At 38.0% G+C, this 27,182-nt stretch overlaps 1 protein-coding gene across 5 annotated transcripts in view; it reads right to left on the bottom strand.

The window, feature by feature from the left end:
- The window catches only part of KLHL13 (kelch like family member 13), a 69,020-nt gene that overhangs the window by 32,394 nt on the left and 9,444 nt on the right, over window positions 1-27,182 (bottom strand). For 3 of the 5 annotated variants that reach the window (XM_030448946.1, XM_030448945.1, XM_030448942.1), the window contains exons 2-3: window positions 26,629-26,693; window positions 19,912-19,970 (exon numbers count right to left, since the gene is read on the bottom strand). In XM_030448946.1, the coding sequence (XP_030304806.1) occupies window positions 19,912-19,931 (20 nt within the window). In that variant the 5' untranslated portion in view covers window positions 19,932-19,970; window positions 26,629-26,693. Of the gene's footprint in view, window positions 1-398; window positions 515-19,911; window positions 19,971-26,628; window positions 26,694-27,182 lie in introns of all 5 variants that reach the window. The other 2 variants (XM_030448943.1, XM_030448947.1) reach the window with 2 other exon arrangements.

A 27,182-nucleotide genomic window follows, 5' to 3' on the forward strand; every position in this document is an offset into this window, starting at 1 on the left:
CACGGGTAATAGAGATCAGTGACTAAATTCAGCAGCCTGTTTTCCTCCTGTGCAAGCTCTGACCAAACAATACAAGAATGCCATTATGGAAAAAGCCCATTGCAAAAATCAGTCCTTCTAATCCATAGCTAGGAAGGCAAAATAAAGCATAAATCACTGGAGGTTTCTGCATGCTCTTCTAATGGCTTCTGTTTCAGGATGCTCTCATTTTTCTATTCTCATATCCAAGGCGGATGAGCAAAATCTCATGCATTTTACAACATGCTATGGGAACACAAATATCATTCTGCCTTCTGCAGCAGAGAAGCAGAGTAGCATGCTGCTAATAGCAGTCCTTGTAGGGACGCTATCAACAACCTAATTCTGAATGCTCCCCCCCTCCCCAGCAGCTCACTCACATATTTATTGCCTGAAGAACTGACAAAGCACATGGTCACCCAGGTGTCCATCAGGGACCAGTCTGCAACTCTGTGCTCCCTTTGGTGACCTCCCAGCAGAGAGCACAGGCAGGAAGCTATTAAAAAGGGAATGGAAAATTTAATAGCATACTGTGAAGAAGCAGAGCAGGTTTCTAGGGAAAATAAGGTAGAGCTTCTACTATACTGACTCCCTTATGGGGGAGGGAAATAAATTTTAAAATAAAATCACTTTTAATATATTATCACAGTAGACCAGAACAATGGTCTACAATAACTAAAATGTTATTCTACACAATTCAGAATAGTCTTCATACAGCTTAACAGTTGTTCTGCTCATCAGGACAGCTTAATACTATCATAAAAAAGCCAAATCCTTGTCATAATACTCAGCAATAAGGAACAGAACGAAAAGCAGAATTTCTATAAAGTTAAGCATTTTAGTAACATTTAATAACACAGAGAGGTTTTTCATAATTGTGAAGCCATTGCTGTTACATTTATTTTGGGGATGAAATCAACAGGGAATAATTGCTGCTTCTCATTATTATGGAAAAATACTTGCTAACAATAGTTTTGGGCATTTGAAGCTGCTATCATAACCACAGGTAAAGAATGAAAATAACAGAGGATGATCAGAACCATGGCTAATTAAAAAATAGATACACCTATCTGACAAGCAGTTGAGGGGCTCTCTCCTGCTTCTTTGAAGAAGTTTTAAATTACACACAAACAGCATCAATACAGGCAACAAATAACACAGAATCTGCTGCTTGAATGCTGAACAGACATTTGCTGCATAGGACAAGAGTGGGTTTATGCTATAAATATTGAGTAATGCTATCCCTGCAGAGCAAGTGTGCAGTTTTAGCATAAAGAAGTCTTTCTTTTAGTAAAAGAATTTATGCATTTACAACCCAAAAGCCATGCTTGCCCTGCCACATTGTGAATATTGCATACAACAGTCCCATGCACACACACAATGCAGAGTACCAGATGATGCTTCCTCTGCACTGAAGGCCTAAAGGTTAAAAGCATTGTTTGATAGCAGCCATGACCACAAAGACAAATACCAGTCAGACACCCAGTTTTGCTTTTGCATTTGCCATCATACAGAAAATATCTTAAAATATAATAATTAAATAACTGCAACTCCCTTCATCACATGGAGTGCCCAACCAGTACAACCAACAGGAAACTCCTCTTCGAGTCTGTATCTCTCTGCTCTGACAGCCCCACAGGAGCTGATGACATTTTATTTTTAACACTAGCACTACTAATACAAAATAATTAGGCTAAGGGCAATCTGGGAGCTGCTTTTTCAAAAGTAACTTTTGATATACCCTTTTGACCAGTAAAATAAGAAAGCCAAGTCAAGCCAGTCATTCCCAAGCACTGACTGGTATTTAACTCAATCAAGCACACCCACAGAGCAGTGTTACCTCCCCCTTCTGACCCTGACAAGATCATTCCTCATCGGGGACAGAATTAATGCTCAAATACCTGCTCTCTTTAGGGTGCCTCTATTCCCATTTACTTTTCATTTAATTTACTAGCAGCCTAATTAAAACCTTTACAGAAAACACAAGGAACATTTCTTTAAGTGTATGAATCCCAAGCACTGCCCCCAGCTTTTCCTCCTTCTACCATCCAGCACACACTACACCACACCACGATCAAATGGCCAATGTACAAAACAAAGAACTGAAGCAGCAGTGACAGGTACTCTAAAAATAGCTGAATGCTTTTCACTTGCACAAGAAGTACCATGTGAGTAATGAATCACCTATATGCACATAAGGAAAAAGAAATTTAAAAAAATCAAATACTTCTTCCCAGCAGTCACAAATCAGTTGCATAGTCCCAGGGAAAAGACTACCTAAATGTATTCTATGCTTTATGCAAACTATTCCTAACTATTCCTAAGGCTATTCCTAACTGAGTGATCAAGCATTGGAATGGGCTGCCCACTGAAGTAGTGGATTCTCCTTCCCTGGAGATATTTAAAAAGAGACTGGATGTGGCACTCAGTGCCATGGGCTGGGAACTGCAACGGTGGTTCAAGGGTTGGACTCGATCTCTGAGGTCCCTTCCAACCCAGCCAATTCTATGATTCTATGAACTATTCCTTATTATTATAAATAATAGTATATTATTCTGTTAGCTTAGAATCATAGATATGGAAGGGACCAATCAGGATCAAGTCCAAATCCTGTCCCTGTGTAGGGCAGCCCCAGGATCACACCATGTGCCTGAGAGCATCACACAAACACTTCCTGAACTCAGGCAGGCTTGGTGCTGTGACCACTTCCCTGGGGAGCCTCTTCCATTGCTAAACTGCCCTCTGGGTGAAAAACTTTTTCCTGATACCTAACCTAAACCTCCCCTGATTCAGCTTCCTACCATGAGTCCTGTCCTCAGTCATAGGAGTGAAGAAATTGGTGCCAGTCTCATCTCTTCCCCTCATGAGGAAGCCAAATACTGGAATGAGGTCACCCCTCAGCTTCCATTTCTTCAAACTGAACAATTCAAGTGACTGTAGCCACTCCTCGTAAGTTATCCCCTCCAGACCCTTGCTCTCCTTTGGATGCTCTCCAACAGTTTGATGTCTTTTCTGTACTGCAGTGCCCAAACCTGCACACATCACACTACTTCCTACTGACAAAGCGTTTGTGTAAGAAAAGATGCTGGACTCAACAACACAGAAATAAGTTTAAATGGTGGTGTCAACCTCAAACATCTTCAGACTTTTGAGATTCCTTTCCCAACACAAGTTCTAAAAATTTACTGATACAAAGCCATGTTTTCATTTTGGAATAGATATATGCTATTATATGATAAGACTTCTGGTTTATAGTATTAGCACTTGGAAAGCTTGCTCGAAACTGAAGGCAGAAATTTGGTTTCAGATCAGAAAGAATTGCTCTAATCTTTTGCATCTCTCAGAACTACCAGCCCTGTGAGCTGATGCATACTACTACACAAAAGCATTTTGATACAGAAGAAAATAGAACTCCCAAAATCCAGTAAAATATTAACAAAGCCACAGATCTCAAATGCAATAATTTCAATATCAAACTATATCAGCATTTAAAATATGGCTGTAAAGGCACATATATAGAAACTGAATGACAGCAAATAAGGACGCACAACGTTTCTGTTCAGGATCCCTAAAAAACCTGATAGTTTAATTAGCTTCTTTAATTCAGCTCTATCCCCTTCACGTGGATGCTCCTCATGACTGTTCTTTCAGTCTATTAAACTGCAGCTGTTACAATTACTGGCAGAGAGTAATGAAAAAATCATATTGAGAGTACTGTCTTATATACAAAACAGTTTATTAATACAGTTTCTTTGACCATATATTATGAGAATATTCATACCAAAATGCACAGGAAGGGAAAACTCAGCTTGAAGAGGTATGCAAAGGAACACAATGCAGTTATGTCTGCAGTCCCCTCACAGCAACACTGTGACATTCCCCAAAAACTGAAACAGGGAAAAAAATTGGTAAAATGCACCTGGCAATACTTTTATTGAAATTACGGCTTATCTAGAAAACTCAAAGATCTCTCCTATAAAGAAACAGTCTTTCAGTTAGATTTTTTAAAGTAAATTTAGAAATAAGTGTTAAAATAGGCAACAACAGTTCTTTAAGTTACACAAGAACTTTGACTATGTTGTCTCAAAGAAAATTATATAAATGGGGAGCAAAAAGCCTGAAACATAAGATACAAGTTACAGCACCTTTTGGAAGCAAATGTGCTGTAGTCATCAGGATGCAGATAGCCTCATAAATGAACAGATGCTTATAAAATGGTTACCATCATTATTACAGCTCAAGGGAGGTGATTCTCCAACTTTGCTCTCATGAAACCCCACCTGGAATTCTGTGTCCACTTCTGGAGCCCACAACATAAGGACACAGAGCACTTGGAGTGAGTCCAGAGGGCCACAAAGATGATCAAAGGGCTGGAGCAGCTCTGCTATGAAGGAGATGGAGAGTAGGGGCTGTTCATCCTGGAGAAGAGGAGGCTCTGGGGAGACCCTTATAGAAGCCTTCCAGTACCTGAAGGGGACCTAGAGAAAGCTGGAGAGGGGCTTTCCAGAGAGGTGCATAGTGATAGAATAAGAGGTAATAGCTTAAAACTAAGAGGGTAGATTGAGGTTAGACATTAGGAGGAAACTGTTCACTGTGAGGGTACTGAGACACTGGAAGGAGATGATGGTTCAGGACCCTTTCAGCCCAAACCATTCTATGATTCCATGGTAATTCTTTTAAATTGGGCTGCCTGCTCAAGGAGCAAGGAATGACTGTAAAGCATAAAGAAGTGAATTAAACTGGGTTTGTAGCCAACCAGTCCTGCTGTCAAAATGCCATAAGCAGTATAGGTTCTTGCCTCTACAGTAACATGTGTAGGGATATTTCTAAAACAGGAAGGAAAAAAAAAAACCCAACTCCTAAACCTTTAAATATTAAGTTAAGCAGTCAAGGCATGTACCACATATTAAACAAGAAGTTTTGCAGTTTGCCATCCACCCACTCAGCATTTTTTCCTGTATAAATGAGGGAATAGCTGCAGGAACAGGATGCATCATTTCAGTGAAAATTATTTTGTATCTAAACATACTTATGCATACTATTTATATGTATAAATTCATACACATACTATGTGTACACATACATACATATACAAAGTATATATATATACACACATACATTAATACACATATATATGACAAATACATATTATCCTGCATCTGACACAGCCACTTCCCTCACAGACATCTCAGTTAGGAAACATTTGAGTTCTCCATGACTTTGAGACTATAAAAATGCATATTCTTCAAAAAACCCAAAAGGCAGCAGCTGACTGAGAAGTAATCCTGTTGAGTAATAAATTGCTCCATTTCAAAAATCGTTCTCAAAAACCCACAGCCCTGGTCCTTGCAAGTAGCATTCATTAAACAAGAGAAATACCTTGATAGTCTAAGTAAGCAAGTTCTGAAATTATACAGCAACCTAAAGAGTTAAAAAATCCACACCATTTCCTATTGAGTCACAGTCACTTATTTTTAAAACTATTTAAAAAAACATAAGCTTAACTCAGCTACACAGAAACTTACAGAAAAAGGAGGGACACACAAGTAATGAACAAACCTATCCTCATGTTCATACTTGTATTATTTGGTAGGGTTAATTTATTAAAATATTAAATTCCGTTTCAGGTATATTTTGTAAATACAGAGTCCCAGAAATAAAGTATCTCAAATCTATTCACACAAGTGTTGTGTTTCTGGCCATTAAAGTAGTTGTTATTTTATGCCACATGTGGATGCCCTGCATTTTCTTATTTGTATTCCTGAGGAGGCCTTTTCTAAAACTGAGGGAAGATTTCTAACAGTAATTCACTTCCAAGAGTCAATATGCACTGTTAATTTAATGACCAGCTACTGATTAGGAAAAAAAAAAAAATTAAAAAAATGTCTTTGCCTGGGCACACTACTCTTACATGAAAGCCATGAAGTAAAATAAATTCTTAAAACACTTGGTAGGAGGTAAAACTGAACTGAGTTAATGAAGGTTTCCAACTTTTGATCTGAGCCCATATACTCTGCTGGCAGCATACTGCTAAGAAGAAATGCTTCTGAATTAACACTGATTTATTCAGAGAACTGTGCTCATCTTCCCCAGGTGATTATATTTAATAAATCACCACAGAAATCTGAACACAGAGTCAGTCACAGCAGCCAGACTGACATTACTGAAAAAAACTTGTCTAAAGCAAGTTACTTTTACTAGGATAAATTGTGAACTACAAAGAATTCCCTTCTCAACAATTTCTTCACAGCTGTTACCATCTGCTCACTCTACAGTTTACACATCTGACTTGCATGATGCAAATATATTAAACAATACAATAACTAAAAGGAGGTGAGGACTGAGCACCAGTCTTTACAACATCAGGAGTTCCAGCACCACAGACAGCATACCAAAAATTACATTAGTCATGTGTTGACTAAAGTACTATAGAAGTCTATAACCCAGAGGCAACCAGGACTCAACTCCACATTTGACAAAGGCAAGTGTAGTCCCAAGACTCCTTCCCAAAACACAAGGTGGGGAAACTCCTCCCCTTCCTCAGCATATGAAGCCACTGATAACTATCACACCACCAAAAGAAAAGAAAAATCAAGTAACTGAGTCTCGTTTTGATGCTCTTCCACTCTCAACAGCAGCCACTTCATGATTGTTCTGAACTGTCATGGGGACCCTGGACTCAGGTACCTCCCTCTGCTGCTGACTCCAGTTTGGGACTTCTCTGGTCTGGAAGTAATTACCAACCGAGGAGCATGGGGTTTATATTTATATATTCAAGTATGTTTGTAATTCACCATCACCATTATTATCACTACTTCATTGAACCTATTCTAAGAGGGGTTTTTCCAACCTTAAAGTCTCTTTCCCTTCCCCTAGGACAGTATTAGGGGGATAACATGTCACCCAGTGATTGGGTAAAACACTGGCACCTCTTCAGCAGTTACTCATGTGCTACGGCAAAAAGAGGCTTCCTGTAAACTTCTATTGTTGAGCATTATTACACAAAGCACCCAAAAGGCACAGCCTTTAGCACTGAGCTGAATGGAGCTATAGGGAGGATTCTCTTCACAGAGAATCTGTGACATCTATGACAACATAAATCTAAAGAAAATTACATCTCCAAAACAGAATTTCAAAACATGAGAGTTATTTATTTCATTCAGGTTTGTTATGGTAAGCAAATGTATAAGCTATGAATTAATTTCCAAAAGCAGATTCTAAAGATAGTCATTTAGTATACTGGAACAAATCTGCAGTTACAACATCCCTGTTTAGTGACTCTCTGGATAATTTAGGATCAAATCAGGACATACTGCTTTGAATGAAATACTTGCATGTAGCAAGAAAATTCTAAGCACAAGATGTTTTCAGAAAGCCCCACAGAAGAATTCCAATCATATTTGATTTTTTAAAACTGGAATATTTAAGACCAGTAGTTTTAGGTCTCCTGAATCCTTATTTCATAAAACTTCAGACATCTGACTCCTAAATGAAAACTGAGTTTCAGTGCTTTCAGAAGTGACAATGCTGTGGCTCCTACAGATCTTAACTGCTGAGCCATTTTACCATCACTACTACACACCCCAGGCAGTTTTCTACATCTTTGTTGTACTTGCAACCACACCACTTCACCCTGGCAAAAGACTTTTTGGAAGCACAAAACCGAAAAAACCCTCGTGAAACTGAGGAGGGGAGGACTGCAGGAGGTGGGTCAAAAGGTTAAAGGGTTTAACTCAGGTGAAAGCCACCACCAGAGGAGATGCACCTACTTCCCTCTCACCCACCTGCACAGCAGCAAAACCAGAAAAGGGTATTATGATTCTTCAAAAACAAAACTCCTGTCCAAAACAGTAACATCAATCTCATCTCTGCTGCTCTAGTGATTCACAGCAGGCTCAGAAGAGACCACATACAGAAAAAGAAAAAAAAAACACAAAACCATACACATGGTATAGAGGTCCATAGGGTGAAATGGCAGCTCTGATGTGCAAAAAGCTTACAAAAGTAAGCTAAAACAAGAAACATTTGTATTTCAGTACCTTCTATGTAGTAGCTGTGGTCATATACTTTTCTACAGCTGAAAATCTCTTTTTGATGCATGCATATACAACACCAAACAACTGTGATAACTTTGAGTTGGGACAAGCCTTTCTCTGAAATAAAATGTAAAATATAATAGCTGTAATTCAGGTGTTTGCCTGCCAGAGGGAGCCGAAGGAAAGAAGAAAAAAAATCTCTATATATCTCAGTATTTCCAAAGTTTCGGGTTTGTCCTATGCCAATCATTTAACAGTTCAGACACAAAAAAAGGTTTTAATGCCAAATCAACCCTTGTTGTGCCTGGCACAGGGCAGCCACAGCCTCATCACACACAGGATACACTCTATGATCCTGTGATCTTTAAAGAGAAACTTAGTTTGGAAGAATATTTAAATACTTTTTGATCCACACCACAGTGGAAATGGCCATCCCAGAGTTTGGCTTCTCTACGAAGTAGAGCATCACACGAGATTGTATCTAATGCTTTTATTACATCAATTTGTCATTAAATGCATGGCAACACTTTGCAAAGACCAAGCTGCAGTTTGTCAGAATGAAATACAAGTTGTGCTGAAAACAGATCTTCATTTAAATGCTTATTGGTCTTTTATGCACACCCTTTCCACTTAGTGCTTCTAACTACTGGTACACCTATAAAACGGTTAGAGCTGCAACAGCATAAAACTGTAATATATAAATTGGCATGTCATTAATTTATTCCTGCATAGCCCCATCTAACCTGAAGAGCTTAAAACAGGCAGGAACTGGTCTCATTTTGCAAAATGGGAAAGCAAAACATCTAAGCAATGTGTCAAGGGAAACCGTGGTTGTGTAAGACAGTTTAGGAAAGAATAGCACTGCACACCTAATGGACAGCCCCTTTTTTCCATTCTGCACTTTAGTCAAACAAAATTTGACATAGAAAAGCCAGCAGGAATCCCACCAGAGTTTCCACATTTTGAAAAAGAGCAGAATGTCTATTTTTAAACAGCTCCCTTAAATATATAGGGCTAAAGTAACCAACTTTCCCTAGAATAAAATCTGACCAACAGCTTTAAAATAGATTTAGTAGCATCCTGTGTATTTCTTAGAATCAAAACACTTTTAGGAAAATCAGTTATGCCACCTTCTGGTATTCAAAAGAACTGCTCTATAAGAAAAATGCTAATTTTCAATAAATACTAATTTTAAATGGTGAGAGGGCAAACATAAGCAGAAAACTCATTTCAGTAGTGCAAAATATGAAGTTTTTTTAAGATCTGGATGATTGGTAGAACCTCATAAGCTTAGACTAGCTTTTGCCCAACCTTTAAGTTCCTAAGCCTGTACTATCTGCTGACAAACACAGCATTATTCACACATTACCTGGTTTGAGATACAAAATATTCTGCTCTTTGCCTACCTCACCATTAAAGCAAAGGAACTGGAAAAGTCAGAGAGTAAAAAGGATGAGCAAACTTGTGAAATGTGTTTGTAAAAAGGAACAACTTGTAGATTGAACTTAACAGCATGGAAGGCAGATAGGAAATAAATAAAAAGGCTACAGTTTCCCAAAAAGAATGGTAAATGTGTACAGGTTGTTATTATTCACCAGCTCTCCAGCACAATAAAGAAAAAACTTCAGATGAAACTAGCAGATATCTAGTGAAAAAAAACAAAGAAAACCTCTTCACATAATATGCTTCAGCTACCACATAATCAGTTTTTCAGTAACCTTTTCTTCTTACAACAAATTCACAAAGCAACTGTGAAAAGTAATTTTGAAAAAAGTGCTTTGTACGACAGGCACAGTGGGTGACTCAAGCAGAATCATATATGCAGCCTGCAATCAAATTTCTCCACCATACCTCCCACTAGTAAAGCATTTATTAATACTATAGTAGGAGAAATGGATGTATAATGTAAGAACACCTATAAACATCCTTCCTTCTGTATTATACCTGGGTCTGTGCAATAGAACCTCTACTGCTAAACACGCGACGAATTACAAGTAATTTTTCATCATTTCCAGTTAAATCCTTCAATATAAAACCACTTTTAGGTGTCATATTTCTAAAGCAGAAAAAGCAGTGTATCTTCACTAAAGGAAGGTAGAAGGCACAGAATTAGGTATGAAATAATATTAATAAATTATGTGGAAAACTGACTTCAAGTGTGTCGATTCTCATGCTTCACTGTTCCTCACAAGCCAAACATCTACCAATTCCCCACCCTTGAGATAATCCTTGACTCACAAATTAGATATTTCTGGCTATAATATTCCACTGTAATTTTGAACTATACGAGTTTGATTACATGAATTTAAAATGTAGTTAGGAAGTTCAGTGGAGGTATCAGACAAACCCAAGACCACACTCAGGTGCTTATGCACAAGTGGCAGAACCAACATAAGCTGAAATACAAAGACATCTATAAGCATCCCCACTTGCTCACCTCACCCTCTCACAAGCCTTTGCATATTCTTTCACCTAAATATATATATATTCAGCTGTTCACAGTATGTCCCCCATTGTATAACCATTTTCTGGATCAGTAAATGAAGCAAAAGCTACACAAAGCTTTGCTCTAATGTGTTCTTACAATCAAGAGTTTTTACTCTTCCCTAAGTTCAGCCGTTTGGTTTCTGGTGATGCTGTAATTATGATTTTGACAATTCAAGGAAGAATGATAACACGCAGAAGGGTATACACACATCACGAGAAGCTGCCTGGAAAATGCAATGCTATAATTTCACATAATGAGATAGTTAAAAATAGTCAATTTTTTTTTAAAATGTCAAGCATTGACATCAGTTGTGCCTCAGCAGGTCCTGCCTAACCATGTATTTACCGACATTCTCAACTGCCACCGACTGGATTCTTGCAGTTTAGCAAGGCATTTCTTCCCCCACTTGGAACACTGATTCCAAATCCCAACCTTAGACTGGAAGCAGTTGGTTAGCAATTCAAAGCCCATCTCAAATGAACTCATTGCTTTCATGATACTAAAATCCTTGAAAGCTGAAACTTCCGAGGCCTTTGATAGCATATATTGGAAACATGAAAAGAAGGCAAGATTAGCTCTGGGTGCACCTGGGAAATCTCAGCTGAGCCAGCCACACACTCCTCCAAATGCAAAAGCACAAGATACAACCAATAGTCAGATCAGAAAGGAAGGCAGAGCAACAAACCAGATATTTATTAAATAGGGCCAGTACTGAACTTAAAGCAAAATGCAGCTGGTAGCTTAAGATAGGATGAACATTTGCCACACAAGTGGCATTATTATTTCTGTAAACACTAAAATAAAAACTGTCCTGTGATTACTAAACCTATGCAGGGAAACCAACAGTCACAGCTTCTACTGGGCCACTGTAGTTTCCCATAAACACTGTAACCGAAGAGTGTTCTTTTACTACTGCTTCTCAGATTTCTGCAAACTTAGGTTCTGGCTCATATCCTGAATCAAGCAACAACATGCAGAAAAATACCTTTTTGTTTGCTTCTTTCACTTACGTAGAAACATAAACTACCAACACCTTGCTTAACAAGAATGAGCTGCTGGGGACAACTGGTTTTTAAAACTTTGCTGAGTTCTGAAACGTGCTTTCAAGGACTTTAAGAGGTAAAAAGAGCGATACTCAATTTAAACTCAAAATACTGATTTCTTAAAAAGACAAGACCTCTCTGAATACTGCCAGTGATGTTAAATAATACATTCAATAAACAGCTAACAAGTGGTTCAGGATTCTCAGCCATCATACCAAACACTTTGATGTATAAGAACTGAATCTTTTATTTGCAGAAAAGCAGCCCATTTATGATTATGTTTTATCAACACCCTAGAACAAGGCCCAAGGCACAGTGTGACTTCATTGCTGTAATCTTATGAAAGCATACAAAAAGCCAAAGGTAAAAACTGAAACTAAGTAAAATTGAGACTTGTTCAATGCACATAATAAATTTTTACTGCAAATTCTAGTAATGTGCTTCAGTTCATTTACCCTCTTTCTCCCTCTCTTTGCTTCCAAGTTCTGCATTGTCAACAGTCTTACAGTTAACTGACCAGAGAACAAGGCCATTCTGGTTTTTAAACAACACTCCTCATTACTCCTAACCATGCATAGCAGAGAGATGGCAAATCTAACTTCAGATGGAGCCAGCATGCATCATGTAATTACCCATTAGCCAGCATCTTTGTCACACCCCAGTAAAGAGCAGCAATGAAAAGGATTTCCGGTTTCCAATGACAGACCAGTGATGTCCTGCCAAAACCATCTAAGCCACACTACTATGTATTTTACTACATGGGCCCAGCTCTAATTATCTGAAAACAGAACTGAACACAGTCACTCTGGTGCTCTAATTACTGGGGAGACAGAACAAGAGAGGAGAAAACCTTTCTGCAAGAGCAAAGAGGAACACAGACAACAGCCAAAGATGCTCCTCTTGACAGAGCAGCTTTACAAAGCCTGCAGCCTCCTCTGCCTCAGATCTCCTGTTCTGCTTCACTTTGTTCTGACTCACTCAAGTCATTGATCCACACTTGAAGCAACTGCAAACACAGCTTTGCAATCCCTGTCCAGCTGAGGCACTGAGGAACTTGCTGACTTGCTGACACATGACCTCCGAGCTCTTCAGGAAAACAGAAGTAAACAGAGCGCCTGAAGATTTAAACACGTTCACTTTAAGTTTCCTTCCAGATCCTTTGCCAATATTATACACCTCTACTCACCTGACTGTCAGCTTTGATTCAACCATCCTGCAACAGGCAAGATGAAGCAAAAGAATGTAACCACAATTATGGAATCTGGAACAGAGCAGTTGCCTACTGAAAAGGTTTGGAATCCAACATGATCAAGTTGGATGTGATAACACAGCTTGGGAAGATAGGAGTTTAGCACGATGCTCAGGTTTCAGAAATGTCACCAGAAGGTCAGTCATAAATATATACACAATATTGTAAACAAGGCAGTTAATAGTGGCAGTTATAGCTGAACGTTTTCTTTGATAAACACATTTCTGCATTGTAGCAATGCTCTGTTATTTTCAGTTGTTACTTTTATCAATTTATGTCATCAGGCCAATTAGGATAAATTGTGGCAAAAGAAGCTCTTTCACAGCTTTATTTATAAGGCTTACTGTCAAACATACAATCTTTTTCCAAGGCTGTTTCTCCAAAGGCTTCAAGAGGCCATCTTTTGTCTCTCGTTATCTATTCAGGTAAAATCCATCTTCCACAAAATCAAATCATGCTACTTTCAGAAAAGCTCCACATTTCTTAAACCTTTGAAATTTCTTAAATGTTTCCCTGCCTTATCCCTTCAGCCATATTAATTACTATGGAGCATCCATCCAACACTCCTGCTCTTTGACCACATCAAGTATGAAAAGCTGCTTTCCAATGCCCTTCAGGGCTCAGCTTTGCTGGTTTTGCAACATTTATTCCCCATAATCAGCCATTAGCAAATCGTTCAACAAGCACCTCTGTGTTGTCTTTCATGTGATCCTTTATGCACAAAGTGCCTGGAAAAAAAATATAAAAGCAACAATTCATTAGGCAATGATATCAGACATCAATCAGAGTGCTGATATATTGCAACTCCTAGTTCTTAGTCGTTCAATTTGATTTACTCCAGATCCCCACCTACACTTGCTCTCTTTCTGCATTCTAAGTTCAAAATGCATTGGATGAGAAATGTTTTGGTTTACCTTTGTATACCAGCATTGCTTGTCAGGCAAGTATTCAAACAGACAATTACCTAAGGAGGGTTTCTGCAAACCAGATTCAGAGCTGTACTTCTCACAGCATGTTCACCATAAACACAAAATTCAGGTAAAAGCAAAGAATCGTTACATTAAAAAGAATAAAAGATGTAAACTTGTTGCAGAATCAGTTGTTCATTTAGATGAAGTAAAAAATGAGAAATCTGCTTCATTGGAGAGTCTATAAATTTCTTAAATTTTAAATTTTTATTTTTTAACTTGAACATATGACTGCATCCAGTAACAGACTAGCTGTAAGCTTTTTTAGAAAGAAGGAGGAGCTCAAGGTTGACATAGCAAAGGTAAGCATTAAAACTGCAAGTAAGCAGCAATTGTTAAGGTAGCACTTTGCCTCTTGCAAACTGGTACAAAAAGCTGATTAACTCTGCTCAAAAGCCACCAAAATTAAACATAAGCAAGCTGATTGCTGAGAACTCGGCTATCATGATAACAGCAGAGACTCAGGACTTATGAGCAAGTACTAAAGAGGGCATGAGAGAAAGATTTTTTTAAAAGATTTCTCATGGTTTTTCTCTTTAATTGAAAATACATTGACAGGGTTCTTTACTACATTTTTAAAAGTAAATAAATCAACATATTGTTTAGAAAGCTATTCAGTTGTGGGTCCTTAAAGAAAAAGCAAGAGATCACTGTTAAAAACAGAAGTTGTTTGAAACTGCCCAAAGTTGAAAATTTAAGGAAGGTTCTGTTACTAAAGAAATAGACTTCATATTGTCCACAGGAGTACATTAAAATTCAGCAGTAGGTACACAATGGATCAGTCCTGAAATACTATTTGAATGAACTGCCATTTCAGGGAAGACACACAGACTATGAAGGAAATGAAGCTTTAATAGAACAGGATCCACTACACTGAACTCAATAATACAAAGTCATATTTAAAACCAGTAAAAGTCACTCTTATTTTATGTAAACCATGCTACTGCACAACCAGCCTGTAGAGCACACAGAGTCCTACTAAAACAACACAAATGTAACATGCAGAATGCAAGATGCCAGTAGAAAAACTACCAATCTGCAGACTATAAAGCTACAAAAGACCTACTGCCTTGCCCTCATCATCTTAAAACATGTCCCAAAACAATCCAGGAGGAGGCCTGCACCAAATCAGAATATAGCTAGAGCAACCTTTAATAAAACACTGTACAGACAGCAAAATAGAGCTGTTACATGGGCAAAGAAAAAACTTTATATAGTCTTAATGCAATCAAACATATAATCTCAAACACACTCAGCAGTTTCAACCTCTGCAAAGCATTTGCAGAAACACAATCAAAGAGGATTATTTCACTGCCTTAGTACACTGGCATCTGTGCCATAACAGATCTTGACTCTCAAATCAATCCATGCTTTGGCTGTTACAGGCTTCCTAGTTTGGACTCTAGAAGTGTAAGTCTGACAATACCAGAGACATTGTTAAATTTCTATGTAAATACAGAGGGGCATTTATATAGACTTATGCAACTTAAGTTTAAAACCAAACCAGTCTGTTTCTACACTCATTAAGTGGCATGAAGGATAAAAGCTGGACTTAAAGCTTAGAGCAAACTTTGACTCAGACTCCAATCCACTCATTTGTGTGAGCCACAAATCATCAGAAGTACCTCCTCTATGAATATTATTTCTACAGTTTATCTGAAATAAATCAGCTCCTCTTTCCATATTAATGACCTTGAAGATGACACTGCCCTGTGACCAGCCCCTCAGCCTGTGACAGCCTCAGTAAGAACAGACAGAGAGCTCTTCCCCACCAATATTTCACATCCAGCACACCCCACAGACAAATCTTTTCAGACTGTAGTAGAAGAGGCACCTCTTTCACACCCACCATTTCAGATTGTATTTCAGGTTTTGGACAATAAACTGAAGAACCAGGCTGATGAGTCCTGTGCACCTAACACCTTACACGTAGCAGAGGGGTCCTCCCTTTCCACTTTCATTCTTCAACATCCCTATTTTACTGCCCACAAATCTAGCCTTTACCTGAACATTCCCAAGGATGAAAACAGCACCACATCTCTCCTAAGAATGGGGCAGCAACCTGAAGCTCACCCATTTCCACAGGCAGCTGGATATGACACCAGGTTAGGGCACTGTGCAAGGAGAGTCTTAATCCACTGCACTGAAAGTAAGGTAGTAGAAAGCAAAATTTTTGCAACACTGAGATGTACTTGTCAAAACATGGCTTTAGAGGGAAAACTCTCTTGAATTTTAAGATACCTGATCAACTGGATGTGCCTGGATTTGTACAATGAACCAAATGTAAACTCTTACATAATTAAGGCAAGATGAATCTAAATTTTACCAAGCTTGTTGGTCAGCCCAAAAATATGACATAAAAGCATTCTTAAAATGTTGAAATCCTTAAAGATTTACATCTTCATCGTTGTTCAGGACTTAGATTTCACCTGCATTTTTCACCCCTCATAAACCTTTTCTCCAGTGTAAGTGACCTATGGCTACAACTTCAGAACCAGCTGCTTCCTGTCAGTTATCTTAAGAGCATAAAGCTTGATGTGGTTACTAAGATCAGGGCAGGCCAGTGGTACATAGCAGTCTCTTCACGTGGAAACTGAATAGCTTAGATACAGCACGTCCCTTCAGTGTCCAACCTGTCACATACACCCCTAATCTACTGATTACTGAGGGCACAGCTCAAGTACCTATTACTATTGTACAAATTAGACCTTCTCAGACACAGCCAGATGTTAAGTAGAACAAGGCACCCTCATTCAGCCTGTCAGGAAAAATTCAGCTTAGGGGATGAACTTGCAACTCTGTGGTTTGGTTGAAGAATTTTATTTCTACAATTTTAAGTTAAATGCTATCCAATTTCCTTATGAAATATTTTTTAAGTTTATGAATGTATGGCTCAATACTAACAGGTGAAAAAGTTTTCACTGTACAAACACACTCTGTTAAAAAAGCTACATTTTTACTTACTGGACTAAGGTGCCATGTATAGTTTAAAACCTTTGATGTGTGCTTCTCAAGCAAAGGTGAAACATTTTTCCATATTTAACCAGGAATCCTGTACATTCAAAACTGCACAGTATCAAACCACGATAAAAACTGTAACAAGTAAACAACACTTTCCTTTATACACCCCACAAACATCATATACCTATATAAATATCACTCATGGAAAGAAGTATTTCAGCACAGAAGTTGAATCCAAGGTTATCATCATGTAAAACTGGGAAAAGAAACCAGTTCCTGCACCATGAACTGAACTCTATTCAGTTCACAACCTATCCCATTACATTTACCCATACCATATCCCATAAGAATTAATGAAAATGGGCACATAGACATTACCCATTATTGCAGCTACTGATGTTGACACAAAGGAGCCTTAAAGTAGGTAAATCCAGAAACACTGTTCCTGGTGAGTGTCATTGCCTTTAAGCCTTATCCACTCTCTTAAGTGTCAGAGCACAACCTGACCCAGCCATAAGCTGAAAAACTGACTGCTCTGCAAATAGAAGACCTTAACAGCAACCATTTGTACAGATTAAATGCCAGCCCCACAAAATAATTATGTATATTTCATAGAGCCTTTTCTGAAAACTACCACACGAAAATGTAGTTAACATCTGTAAATACACTCAGAGAAAAACATATTACCAGTAACTGTGGCATCACTAAGAAAATCTATTGCTTGGCACATTTATACCTAACTATACTTACTGTATTAAAAAGTACAATCACGTTCCAGTTTCATTGAACTGATAATACAATATCTTATTTTAAAACTGGTAAAATTCTTTCTCAGCTGCAAATTTTTCCAAGTTCTGTAGAACGATACCCAGCTGACACCTGCACTTGTCTAACACACTGTACCTTATACAAGTCTGTACAAACCAGATGGCCACACAACTTCTGCTTCCTTCATTCACCCTAAAACCTCCTAGAAAGAACATTTTTTTAAGTGTAAAGATTTTTAGCTATGAAACAGCTCCTTTGACCTAAGGAAGCAGTCTAGAAAGCTGAAAAAAAAAATCTGAGCCAAACCAAGTCCCCACTAACATCTAATCTCTGTTGTTAAGTTTGGAGAATTTAAACAGGAACACTTAAGAACAGTGTTATCAAAAGGAAGCAGCCTAAGGAGGCAGGAGACCCCTGAGCAAGGCCTGACTTACTGGGTCAGAATTGGGAATGCCAAAGGGTGACTGACCCAGAGGCCAGAGCAGTTCAAGTAGCTGCAGAAGAAAGCTCTGTCTGAGACCTAAACCAGCAAATCTGAAAACATGGAGAATGCATTATCAAGGAATCAAATACTCCACCTACTCTGGTTATCCACAAAAGGCAAAACAGAACGCAGTATTTTTATTTATTATCATTAAAAGCTATATTACTGTATTATTAAATAATATTCCATATTATTGCTCCTAGTCAGCCAACCATTACAAAGCCTTCATGGACTTCAGCCTCAAGACAGTGATCTCAAGGTCACAGTGCAATCAAATCAATGCTATTTCCTGCCTCAGTCAGCTGGATCAGCACAAGGACTTCTCCTGCTGCTTCACAAGGAATCCAGCACCTGGCCAGGACATGGCTACAAAGAAATCCTTCATCAGCCTTCCTGCACTAGCAGCACAGCCTTAATGAATCCAGGGAAAACATTACTACAAGCCAATATTCCCTTGAAGCCTTCACTGAAGGCAGGACAGACAACCAGCCACTACTTCCAGATGTCAAACCTCACCCCCGAATGAGGAAATCAAGTATTAATGACCATTTTTTTTTTTTAAGTAATTACTGACCTACAAATCACAAAACCAAATCTAGGAAAATATGCAAACTGTTCCAGGATTAGGGAAGCCTAAAAACCATTTAAGAACCTTTTCCTTAGATCTAGGTAACAAAAAAGACAAATCCTATGCAAGAATGCAAACTGATTTTTACAAACTAGTTGAAGCAATTACTAGTTTTCTATAATTTAGGGGGAAAATTCATGGTGTAGCACTAGTACAACAACTGCAAAAAAGTTAAAATAAAAAAATAGAAATTTAGGTGCCTGATGTAGCAGCTGCTAATTTTCTTGACAATGAAAAGCTCAAAATTGTCAAGATAGGGACCACATCCCATTAGGAACCAAAGGAACCATTAGAACAAAGCAATAGCTCCAAAGTATCAAAACTTATGGTTTGATAGAAAGCACTCAAGACCACATTACTTGTATGATATTTAAAACACATACACACACACACACAAAAAAATCATGCAGCACTGGGACTATCATGAAAAATCCTAAAATAACATGCTGCTTTAAATCTCAACTGTTACAGGAAACTCTGGGATTAACCACACCAAAGGAAAAGAGGTGGCTGACAGCACTAGAAACATTGCATAATTATGTAGTCCATCTGACAAACAAGACACTGCATGACCTAATTGTGTTCATTAAAAAATAACCTTATTTCCACAAAAGTAAATCCTTCAAGTACCTAATTAGGTACAGTTAGATTCTGACACAGAGGTTCTTCCTTACATGCAATATTTTGGGAGTGCACTTAAACTGCATGCTTCCAGAATATTGCTGTGTTCCAGCAGGCAGGAACTGAAGACAAAGGAAAGCTTCTGTTGACTGCTACTATTCCCATCTTCTTCACAACAAATATAACAGACTTCCAATTACATTAGACAAGGATATGTAATAAAGTATTAGCAGAATGCAGAATATGTAACACCTGTAAGCTTGGCAGAAAAGGTTCGGTAAGTAAAGAGTTAATCCTACTAAAGGTTATCCTTATACTCAGTATCAGTCTTTCCTTGTGTCTAGAATGCATAGAGCAGTCATCAGCAAAAGCCTTTGGTAGACTGAACACTGTAGGAAAGTTGGGTGTCACAGTTAATCATTTATGAAGCCACAGACACTCCACTGCTCTGTCTTACGGCTCTGTATTTTAATGATCACCTTTATCTATGATTTCCATGAAGGGCTCTATGTTTCCAGCTTTCAAGAGCCAAACAAGAATGTTAGGCAATTATTCTAAGTTAGATAATTATTCTAAGGGGGAGGGAGGCAGGGGGAACCTCACATTAGCAGTTTGGGCTTTTTAGAAAACACAGATGAGTTACTCACAAAGCGTCTCTCCACATCATCTCTGCTAAGCGGAAATATCTCCTCTGCTCTTCATGCACCTGTAGTCAAACAGAATTGAAGCAGGGTCACACACACAGACATCCCAAAATAGCATCTGCCTCTCCAATGCCATGGATTTTCACAAAACACACCAGGATTAGTTCTAAACATTCATACATAATATGACCTGCTCTCCATTCCACTAACCTTCTGCAGTAAAATCTGAGATAAATAAGCACAAAAGTAATAAACTTCTTCTCTGCATGTACTACACTGCTGCTTGCTGTGGTAACAAGGATGAACTATGAAAACTAATCAAGTGAACAGACAGAACATGCCCTAGATTTTTCAAAAAAATATCTTGGTTTAACCCAGTTGTTTCTGAGCCTCATGAGCCTCTCATGAACCATTTACTAAAATGGAAGCTGTGTCTCATTAAAGCCACCTTTTATTTTAAGATGGAGAGAAACAGCTCGATTTATTTATGTGTGAGACATAATCATATTAATTTGCACAGAAGAGGCCAAAATTTTAATGAGTTCCATTTTTAAGATCTAATACAGTTGATCAAGGACTCCCTGTTCCAATTTTTTTTATGTCTCAGGAGTTTGATTTCTTACAGCCATTAACCAACATGAAAGACTACAGACTACATTCAAGTTTGTGAGCTCATACTTCTACTTGAAAGGACAGCAAAAAAGTTGTAACATTTCAATCTGCAGACATCATTTAGCAGCAAGCTTTCAAAATATAAAATATGGAATAATCCTGAAAAAGCCACACTCCTGATTTTGTGTCTTTTATATATTTTACATTGATAAATACAAGTGAATGACAAAAAAATAGTAGCTGGATGAATTAGACTTTTCTTTAAGGCAATTTACTAATAAGCCACAGCCCAAAGCAGAAATTCCTTAATGAACACTTTTAACATACAAAAGTAAACTAGTGTTTTTAGGTATGGTCACAGAAAAGTAAAAAAATCTATATAATAATTCTAACCAGGTCAGTTTATATTTAACAGAAAAGAACTTCTACAAATTATACTCTCCCCTCAAATTGCTTTATACTATTACAAAAAATCTGACTTCAGAAAGGAGGTCACAAGCAATGCTCATTTAAGAGCCTCACTAAAATTTTACTTTGTTAAAACAAGACTTAGACAGTGAAAGAAAAATCACACACAATATTTGTAAGCATGAATTATAAATTCAGTGCATACTTTGCAATACTTTAAACATGCCATAACAGTGACATGATCAAACAGAATTGCTTAACAGCCTCTAACTTGCCCAGTCCTTCCTCACTGATGCTACAGCAGCTGATAGAATAAGGTGGTTCTTAACTCCTCGTGTTGCTGCACCTCAAGAATTCCTTATTTCAAATATATTTCAGATTTTCCTCTGCTAAAGAAGTCTGATGAGTAAATATGATACGTTTTGTCTATCCTCCATCATAAAACATGTTCAAAAATTACCATGTAAATATAAACTTCCTTCCTACTCCAAGTTATGTGCAAATTCCTACATGATGTGCACGTGGCCAGTGTAATCAGAACAGATACTGCATCCCATGGACAATGCACAGGCTTCTCTGAAGAGGCAAATACACTGCACAACATAGGAGATTGGTCATGAAAAGACAGATGGCTCTCAACCTCACAAAACTGTAAGGTTTGGATTAAATCAATTCTGAGAAATAAATTATGTTGGCCTCCTCTTGGGCAAGCATACACTACAATTGGGTTTGTTCATATAGTGAAGCATCTTCCTTCCATACACCTGCTTGGTGAGTTTAAGACCATGTTCCTTTGATTTTGTCTTTAATAGGGTTGCTTATCAATACATATGAACTATACTGCTCACTCTACCTTTCCTAAAGATCTGGGAAAAAAACCTGACCTTTCAACTCCTAACTACAAATAAAACTTGGGGATTTTTTATACTTCCATTTTACATAAATTCCACAAACAGGTCACTCAGTCAACTTAGCTGGAAGATTGTTGGAAAAGTGTAAGCAGCATACAGTAAAATGGTGCTGTACCAAAAAAAACTAGACCTGAATTCCTGAAAATATCAGTTTTGCCTTCTGCCAGTCTCTTTAGACTGACCACACTATTCACATCCAGTCAGTACTACTGATAGTAACTTTTAACTGTTGCCTAGTTTTAAATTAAAAGCTATAAGAGCTATTTCAAAACCAAAATCCTTTCTACCTCTATATTTTGTCCCCTCACCTGAAGGTTTCACTGGGATGAGTTTTTCACTGGTTTTAGCAGAACAGCTTACATTAATCCACTCACATTACTCTGCCTGTGAAAGAAAGCTGAGCCAATTATACTGCAAGGTGAAAGCTGCCTTGCTTTTTTTTTAAACCACTGCTTATGGCTGGAGCTGCATGGCTGGCTTGCAGTTGAAAATCATGAGAAATGTTACAGTTATTTATTTTTCCTGTACAATAGGAGAAAACAAAAACGTCAAAAAGCACAAAAGTGCATGAAGAATATTTATCAAGTCTCATTAGAACAGAAATTCATGTAGTTTAAATTCCATGTTAAAAATAAAATTTGACAATCAGTGAAGTTTTAGATAAAACTATCAACTCTTCCATCCTCACCTGTGATTGTACACACCCAACACACAAATATGATAAATCCACACCTCCACTTACAACTTTACAGCTACTCACTACATCCACAGAAAGCAGAAATTTGATTACCAGCACTAACTTGCCTCCCCCTACCAGGAGCCACAGGTTCAATTTCTGACTGCTGTGCAAGCTCCTCAGATCTCTTTAGTCTGTGGTGTTTGCTCTTGTTGCTGCTGTTGTATTTTGCCTTCATTGTGTGAATTTCAGATTCACACAAGTAAATATATTTATGAAAAATTATTCATTTCCTATATAACCCATTACATTTGTTAAAACAATCTTCAGCATGAATTTAGAAAGAGAGTTTAAAAGAGGTGTGGTTAAGACCCAAACAAAATTGGTTAGCATTTCACAGAAGTTAAACCACTTCTAATTCCAACTCCAAAAAATAACTAAAACCACTACATGTGTTGGTCATAGACCAGTGCACACACCTCCCATACCAGACAACCTGTGAAACTAACTGGTCTATTTTTCCAGAAAGTCTGTATTTCATCTTCTACTACACAATGCTCAATATTTTTAAGAGCAGAGAAAGGAGGCACACAACTCATGTAGGTTACTTGTATCAGTTACAGTGAGCACTTCAGAAACAGCAGCAAAATAATGACACAGAAAATACTCAACAGCAAACAGTAACTGTGTGTGGCAGTCTAGGAAGTCAATGCATGAACATCCTCAGGGGCAAACATGAGCATCCAGTGAACATTACAAACTCATCAGGTGCAAGGACAGACCTCAGCAAACACATTATTTCTGCAGAAAGTTGTTTTCAAAGGATGCTCAAGAATCACAAAGCTGTGATTGAGCCTGACCTACAGTGTTCATTCAGCCCTTCCTCTAGCACAGTAACAAATAAAAATTGAAACCATAATAAAAGCAGAACTGCTGAAAAACAGTCTGGTTTTACATGGAGTAAGAGGCTGGGGAACACTAACAAAGAACACAGCTCCACATTACACTAAAGTCTGACCTAACTACCACTTGCCTACCTTGAACAGGTACAAACCAACCACAGTTCAAGAGCAGAACAGAACAAACCAACCACAGTTCAAGAGCTGCCTCCCATCAGAGAAGTGAGGCCATCCCACTCACCTGCTGGCATCTCCACTTCCCTGGCACCCCCTGAGCAGCTCTGCAAAGAGCAGAAGGCAGCATTGCCCCTTTCAGCAGCAGCTGATTAAATCTGACATTGAACTACACTCCTAAAAGAACAGCTTTACTCTCTAAATAAGAAGTAATAAGATAAATCTTTCCCTAAATACAGAGAAGTATACCCTTAAAAAAGGCATTTTTATTTTAAAAGTAGGACACTGAACAGCCTACCTCAGGAAACATTTTCAGCATGAACTCAGCACACATTCTGACATTAGCAGAGCCTCCCCTATTTTTATAACAGGCATCAGAGTTGCATTACCTGAGAGCAGCATTAACATATATCAAGTATCACCTGATAATCAATAATTAACAGTAGAACCATTACTGTTTTCCACATACAAATTAGAACTATATAAATATTTAAGCATTATCAATAAAGTCCATAAACAAAAGAAACTGGGTTTTAGACTAGAGAAGATCAACCTGAAGCTACCAATTTGCCTCAGTCAACCATGGTACTGCATTTTGAAAAACTAAGTGTCATAAAGCCTATGAACTGCTGAAATACAACTCTTGGTAGCAGAGTAGATCTTATCCTAATGGAAATTTAGTAATTGTATAAAGTGAAGAAGTTTTACCCACCAAAAGAAATGCTACTGTAGTTACATAACGTCCTCTGCTAATGTACTTTAAAAATACATTAAATAAAAATTTTATTTAATCTATTTTAAGGACACAAAATAAATCAAGTTTCAGTACATTCACAAACTCTTAAGTCTTCAGTAATATTTTATGTATAAAAACAAAGCTTCTCAGTAGTATAGTGTTTCATTCATAGTCAAGAGAAAATAGTTCTCTGAAGTTCAAACTTATCAAAGATGTGCTGATACTGAAGGAGATACACTGCTTATAAATCACATTCAAATAAAACATTTACTATTTAAGACAGCAGCACAGACAGCAGGAAAATTTGATGCCATACTGAATGTCCTCTCAAATACCCTCTCAAATCCAGGAGCTTCAGCAATTACAGAACCAAATAGTCCTAATGAGACCAGCTCCGCACACAGCAATCCTCTCCTGGGACCAAAGGAATGGGGAATAAGGAGGAAGCTGCATATTCTCACCACAGTGAGAAAGAATTTAGGGTATCAGCACAGGGAGAGGACAAGGGGGCAGAAGGGGCCACTCTCCCAAACATCTCTACCACCTCTTCATCCACAGCTGCAGCTCCAAGCACCATTCAGAGCTGGGCACAGCAGGGGAGGATGCCCATCCTCCTGTTTGTGCATGTCTAAAGGAAGCAGCTTCCATGCCACTTCTCTGTTAAAGGCAATGTGGGCTTCTGCCTTTGTGGTTATGACTGGAGGAGGTTTTTGAGCATTCTCTCTCAAAAGTCCTGATGAAGGTGCAGAGGGGTAGCTCAGCATAGATGGATTGCTTCTGTTTGTTAGGAGCTCCATTCTGGAGAAAGCCACCTGCTTCACTGAGAAATGGTCCTTCCTGAAGCTAACATTCAAGTATCCATGTGACAAGGGAATTTAGAATCACTTTCCACTAAACTATAAGCCTTCCCACCTGCTGTTACTTTCATCAGGCACATCAAAATAAGCTGAAAAAACTTCTAAAAAAGCTGAAAGCAGTCTCAATAGTATCTCTTGGTGTTAGATAACACTATTTTGCACAAAGAACTAAACTCTGGGTCTTTATCAATCAATCTAATAAATGAGCTAAGGCTACATAATTTGATCCACAACACAGGAGAGTTCTGAGATTTTCAAGATCTTAATAGTGCCTAAAGTTTAAAGTACATTAACCAGCTTTTGAAAGCCCAGTGTAAAATTCTGCTCCCATGAAGAATTAAGCACAACATGGTTATGGAAAATGAAGTTATACAAAAGAATGTATGAGTTATACAAAAGAAAATGAAATATTTTTCATTTTAACATCTGCATGTTAAGCATTTAAACTGCTGTGAAGAGTTTAGATTCAAAAGTTTTCAAAAGCTGCTCACTATCAATTGACTATATCCAAATCATGATATTTAACAATACAAAAGCCTTCTAGTTTCAATCTCAGTGAAGGCTGGGATGCATCAAAAGCATCTCATGAAAACTTGCACTGTACAAGCATGCTGCTCAAGCACAAAGTCTCTCATAAGTCTGTTTTTTGCATTGGAAAAACTCATGAGAATAATTTTCAATACACCAATTTAAGGATGCCTACTGCAATGTCTGGAAAAGGCTACAATAAGAATACAGAGCTCATAAACACATAAATATTTATGTGTCCTTTAAACCAGAAAGTTTCAGGCTACAACATTAAAAAAAAAAAAAAAAAATCAGTTTTTTAATCAACACTCAAGAATATCCTTAAAGTTGCCTGCTTCCTTGAATGTATAAACCATTTAATCAACCTTTATTAAATACTAAGGTTCATGTAAGGAAAACACCACACACAAGCCAGCTATGCAAAGCTGAACTGAAGACCTATTTAGCCAAGCTACCTGAAGCAGTCAAGTCAGGAGTGATATCAACACACTGCACTCCAACAGCTGCCCTCAGCCCTTGTTTTAGGGACTTCCCATATCCTGCACACAGAATGTGGTCTTTTCCACTCTGCAACTCACTTTTTTCTTCTCTAATTTGTCTGATCACATCTCAAACTAACTTGTGCTCAAGACGTCCTGTGACAACAAAGACTCCATGTAATTATACACTACATTACAAAGGAGTCTCACAATACAATTACATATAACATGGAGTAGTCTTCAGCTACCACCTCAATGATTTCATAAGCCACCCCTCTGACTTCATGTGCTGCCCCTTAACTGCATGAAAAGATGAAGCACATCCACACTGAACTAGAAAATGTGTTGCCTGGTTATGTTGATTGAACAACAGTTTCACTGGGGTTTAGCCATTAAAAACAATAATTATTTGCATACATAAAGGATCTCAACTTTCTTACTGTTCATGGCAGGATCCCAGGGCTATGTTTCGCCATTCTCAAGTAGTCCAGGTTAATTCTGACATCTAGAACAAGGTTTAAGGAGAGAAAAAAAATGGTCACACACATTTGCACACAATTATTCACTGTAGATGTTATTTTAAAGAACTGCAGGGTACAGCATCTCCAACAGTTTACTGTTGGCTCCTGCAGCTCTTTGATCTCTATCTCTATGGTGAATAGAAAATTGCAGAGCCCCATTCTTGCCTGGAGGGAAAAGTTCACATCACTCACCACAAATCTGTGGCATCTTTCTCTTGTCCATGCATACAGAATATTTCATACATAATTCTGCAAGATCACAGCTTCAAATAAAAATCAATTTCAACAATAGTGCAGAAGAAAAAAAGCTGCAGTTAGTTTCTGCTTTAAAACCTGTCAGACAGTCTCTCTATATCTAAGAAATGGAGCTACCTTTTAATCATATAAATCACTAAATGCAAGTCACAGGAGGTACAGCAATCTGAACAGAAGGAATACCTTGCATTATGATCCTAAGCCAAGCATGGTTTTCA

This window comes from Calypte anna, chromosome 4 (genome assembly GCF_003957555.1).
Source record: "Calypte anna isolate BGI_N300 chromosome 4, bCalAnn1_v1.p, whole genome shotgun sequence".
NCBI lineage: Eukaryota > Metazoa > Chordata > Aves > Apodiformes > Trochilidae > Calypte > Calypte anna.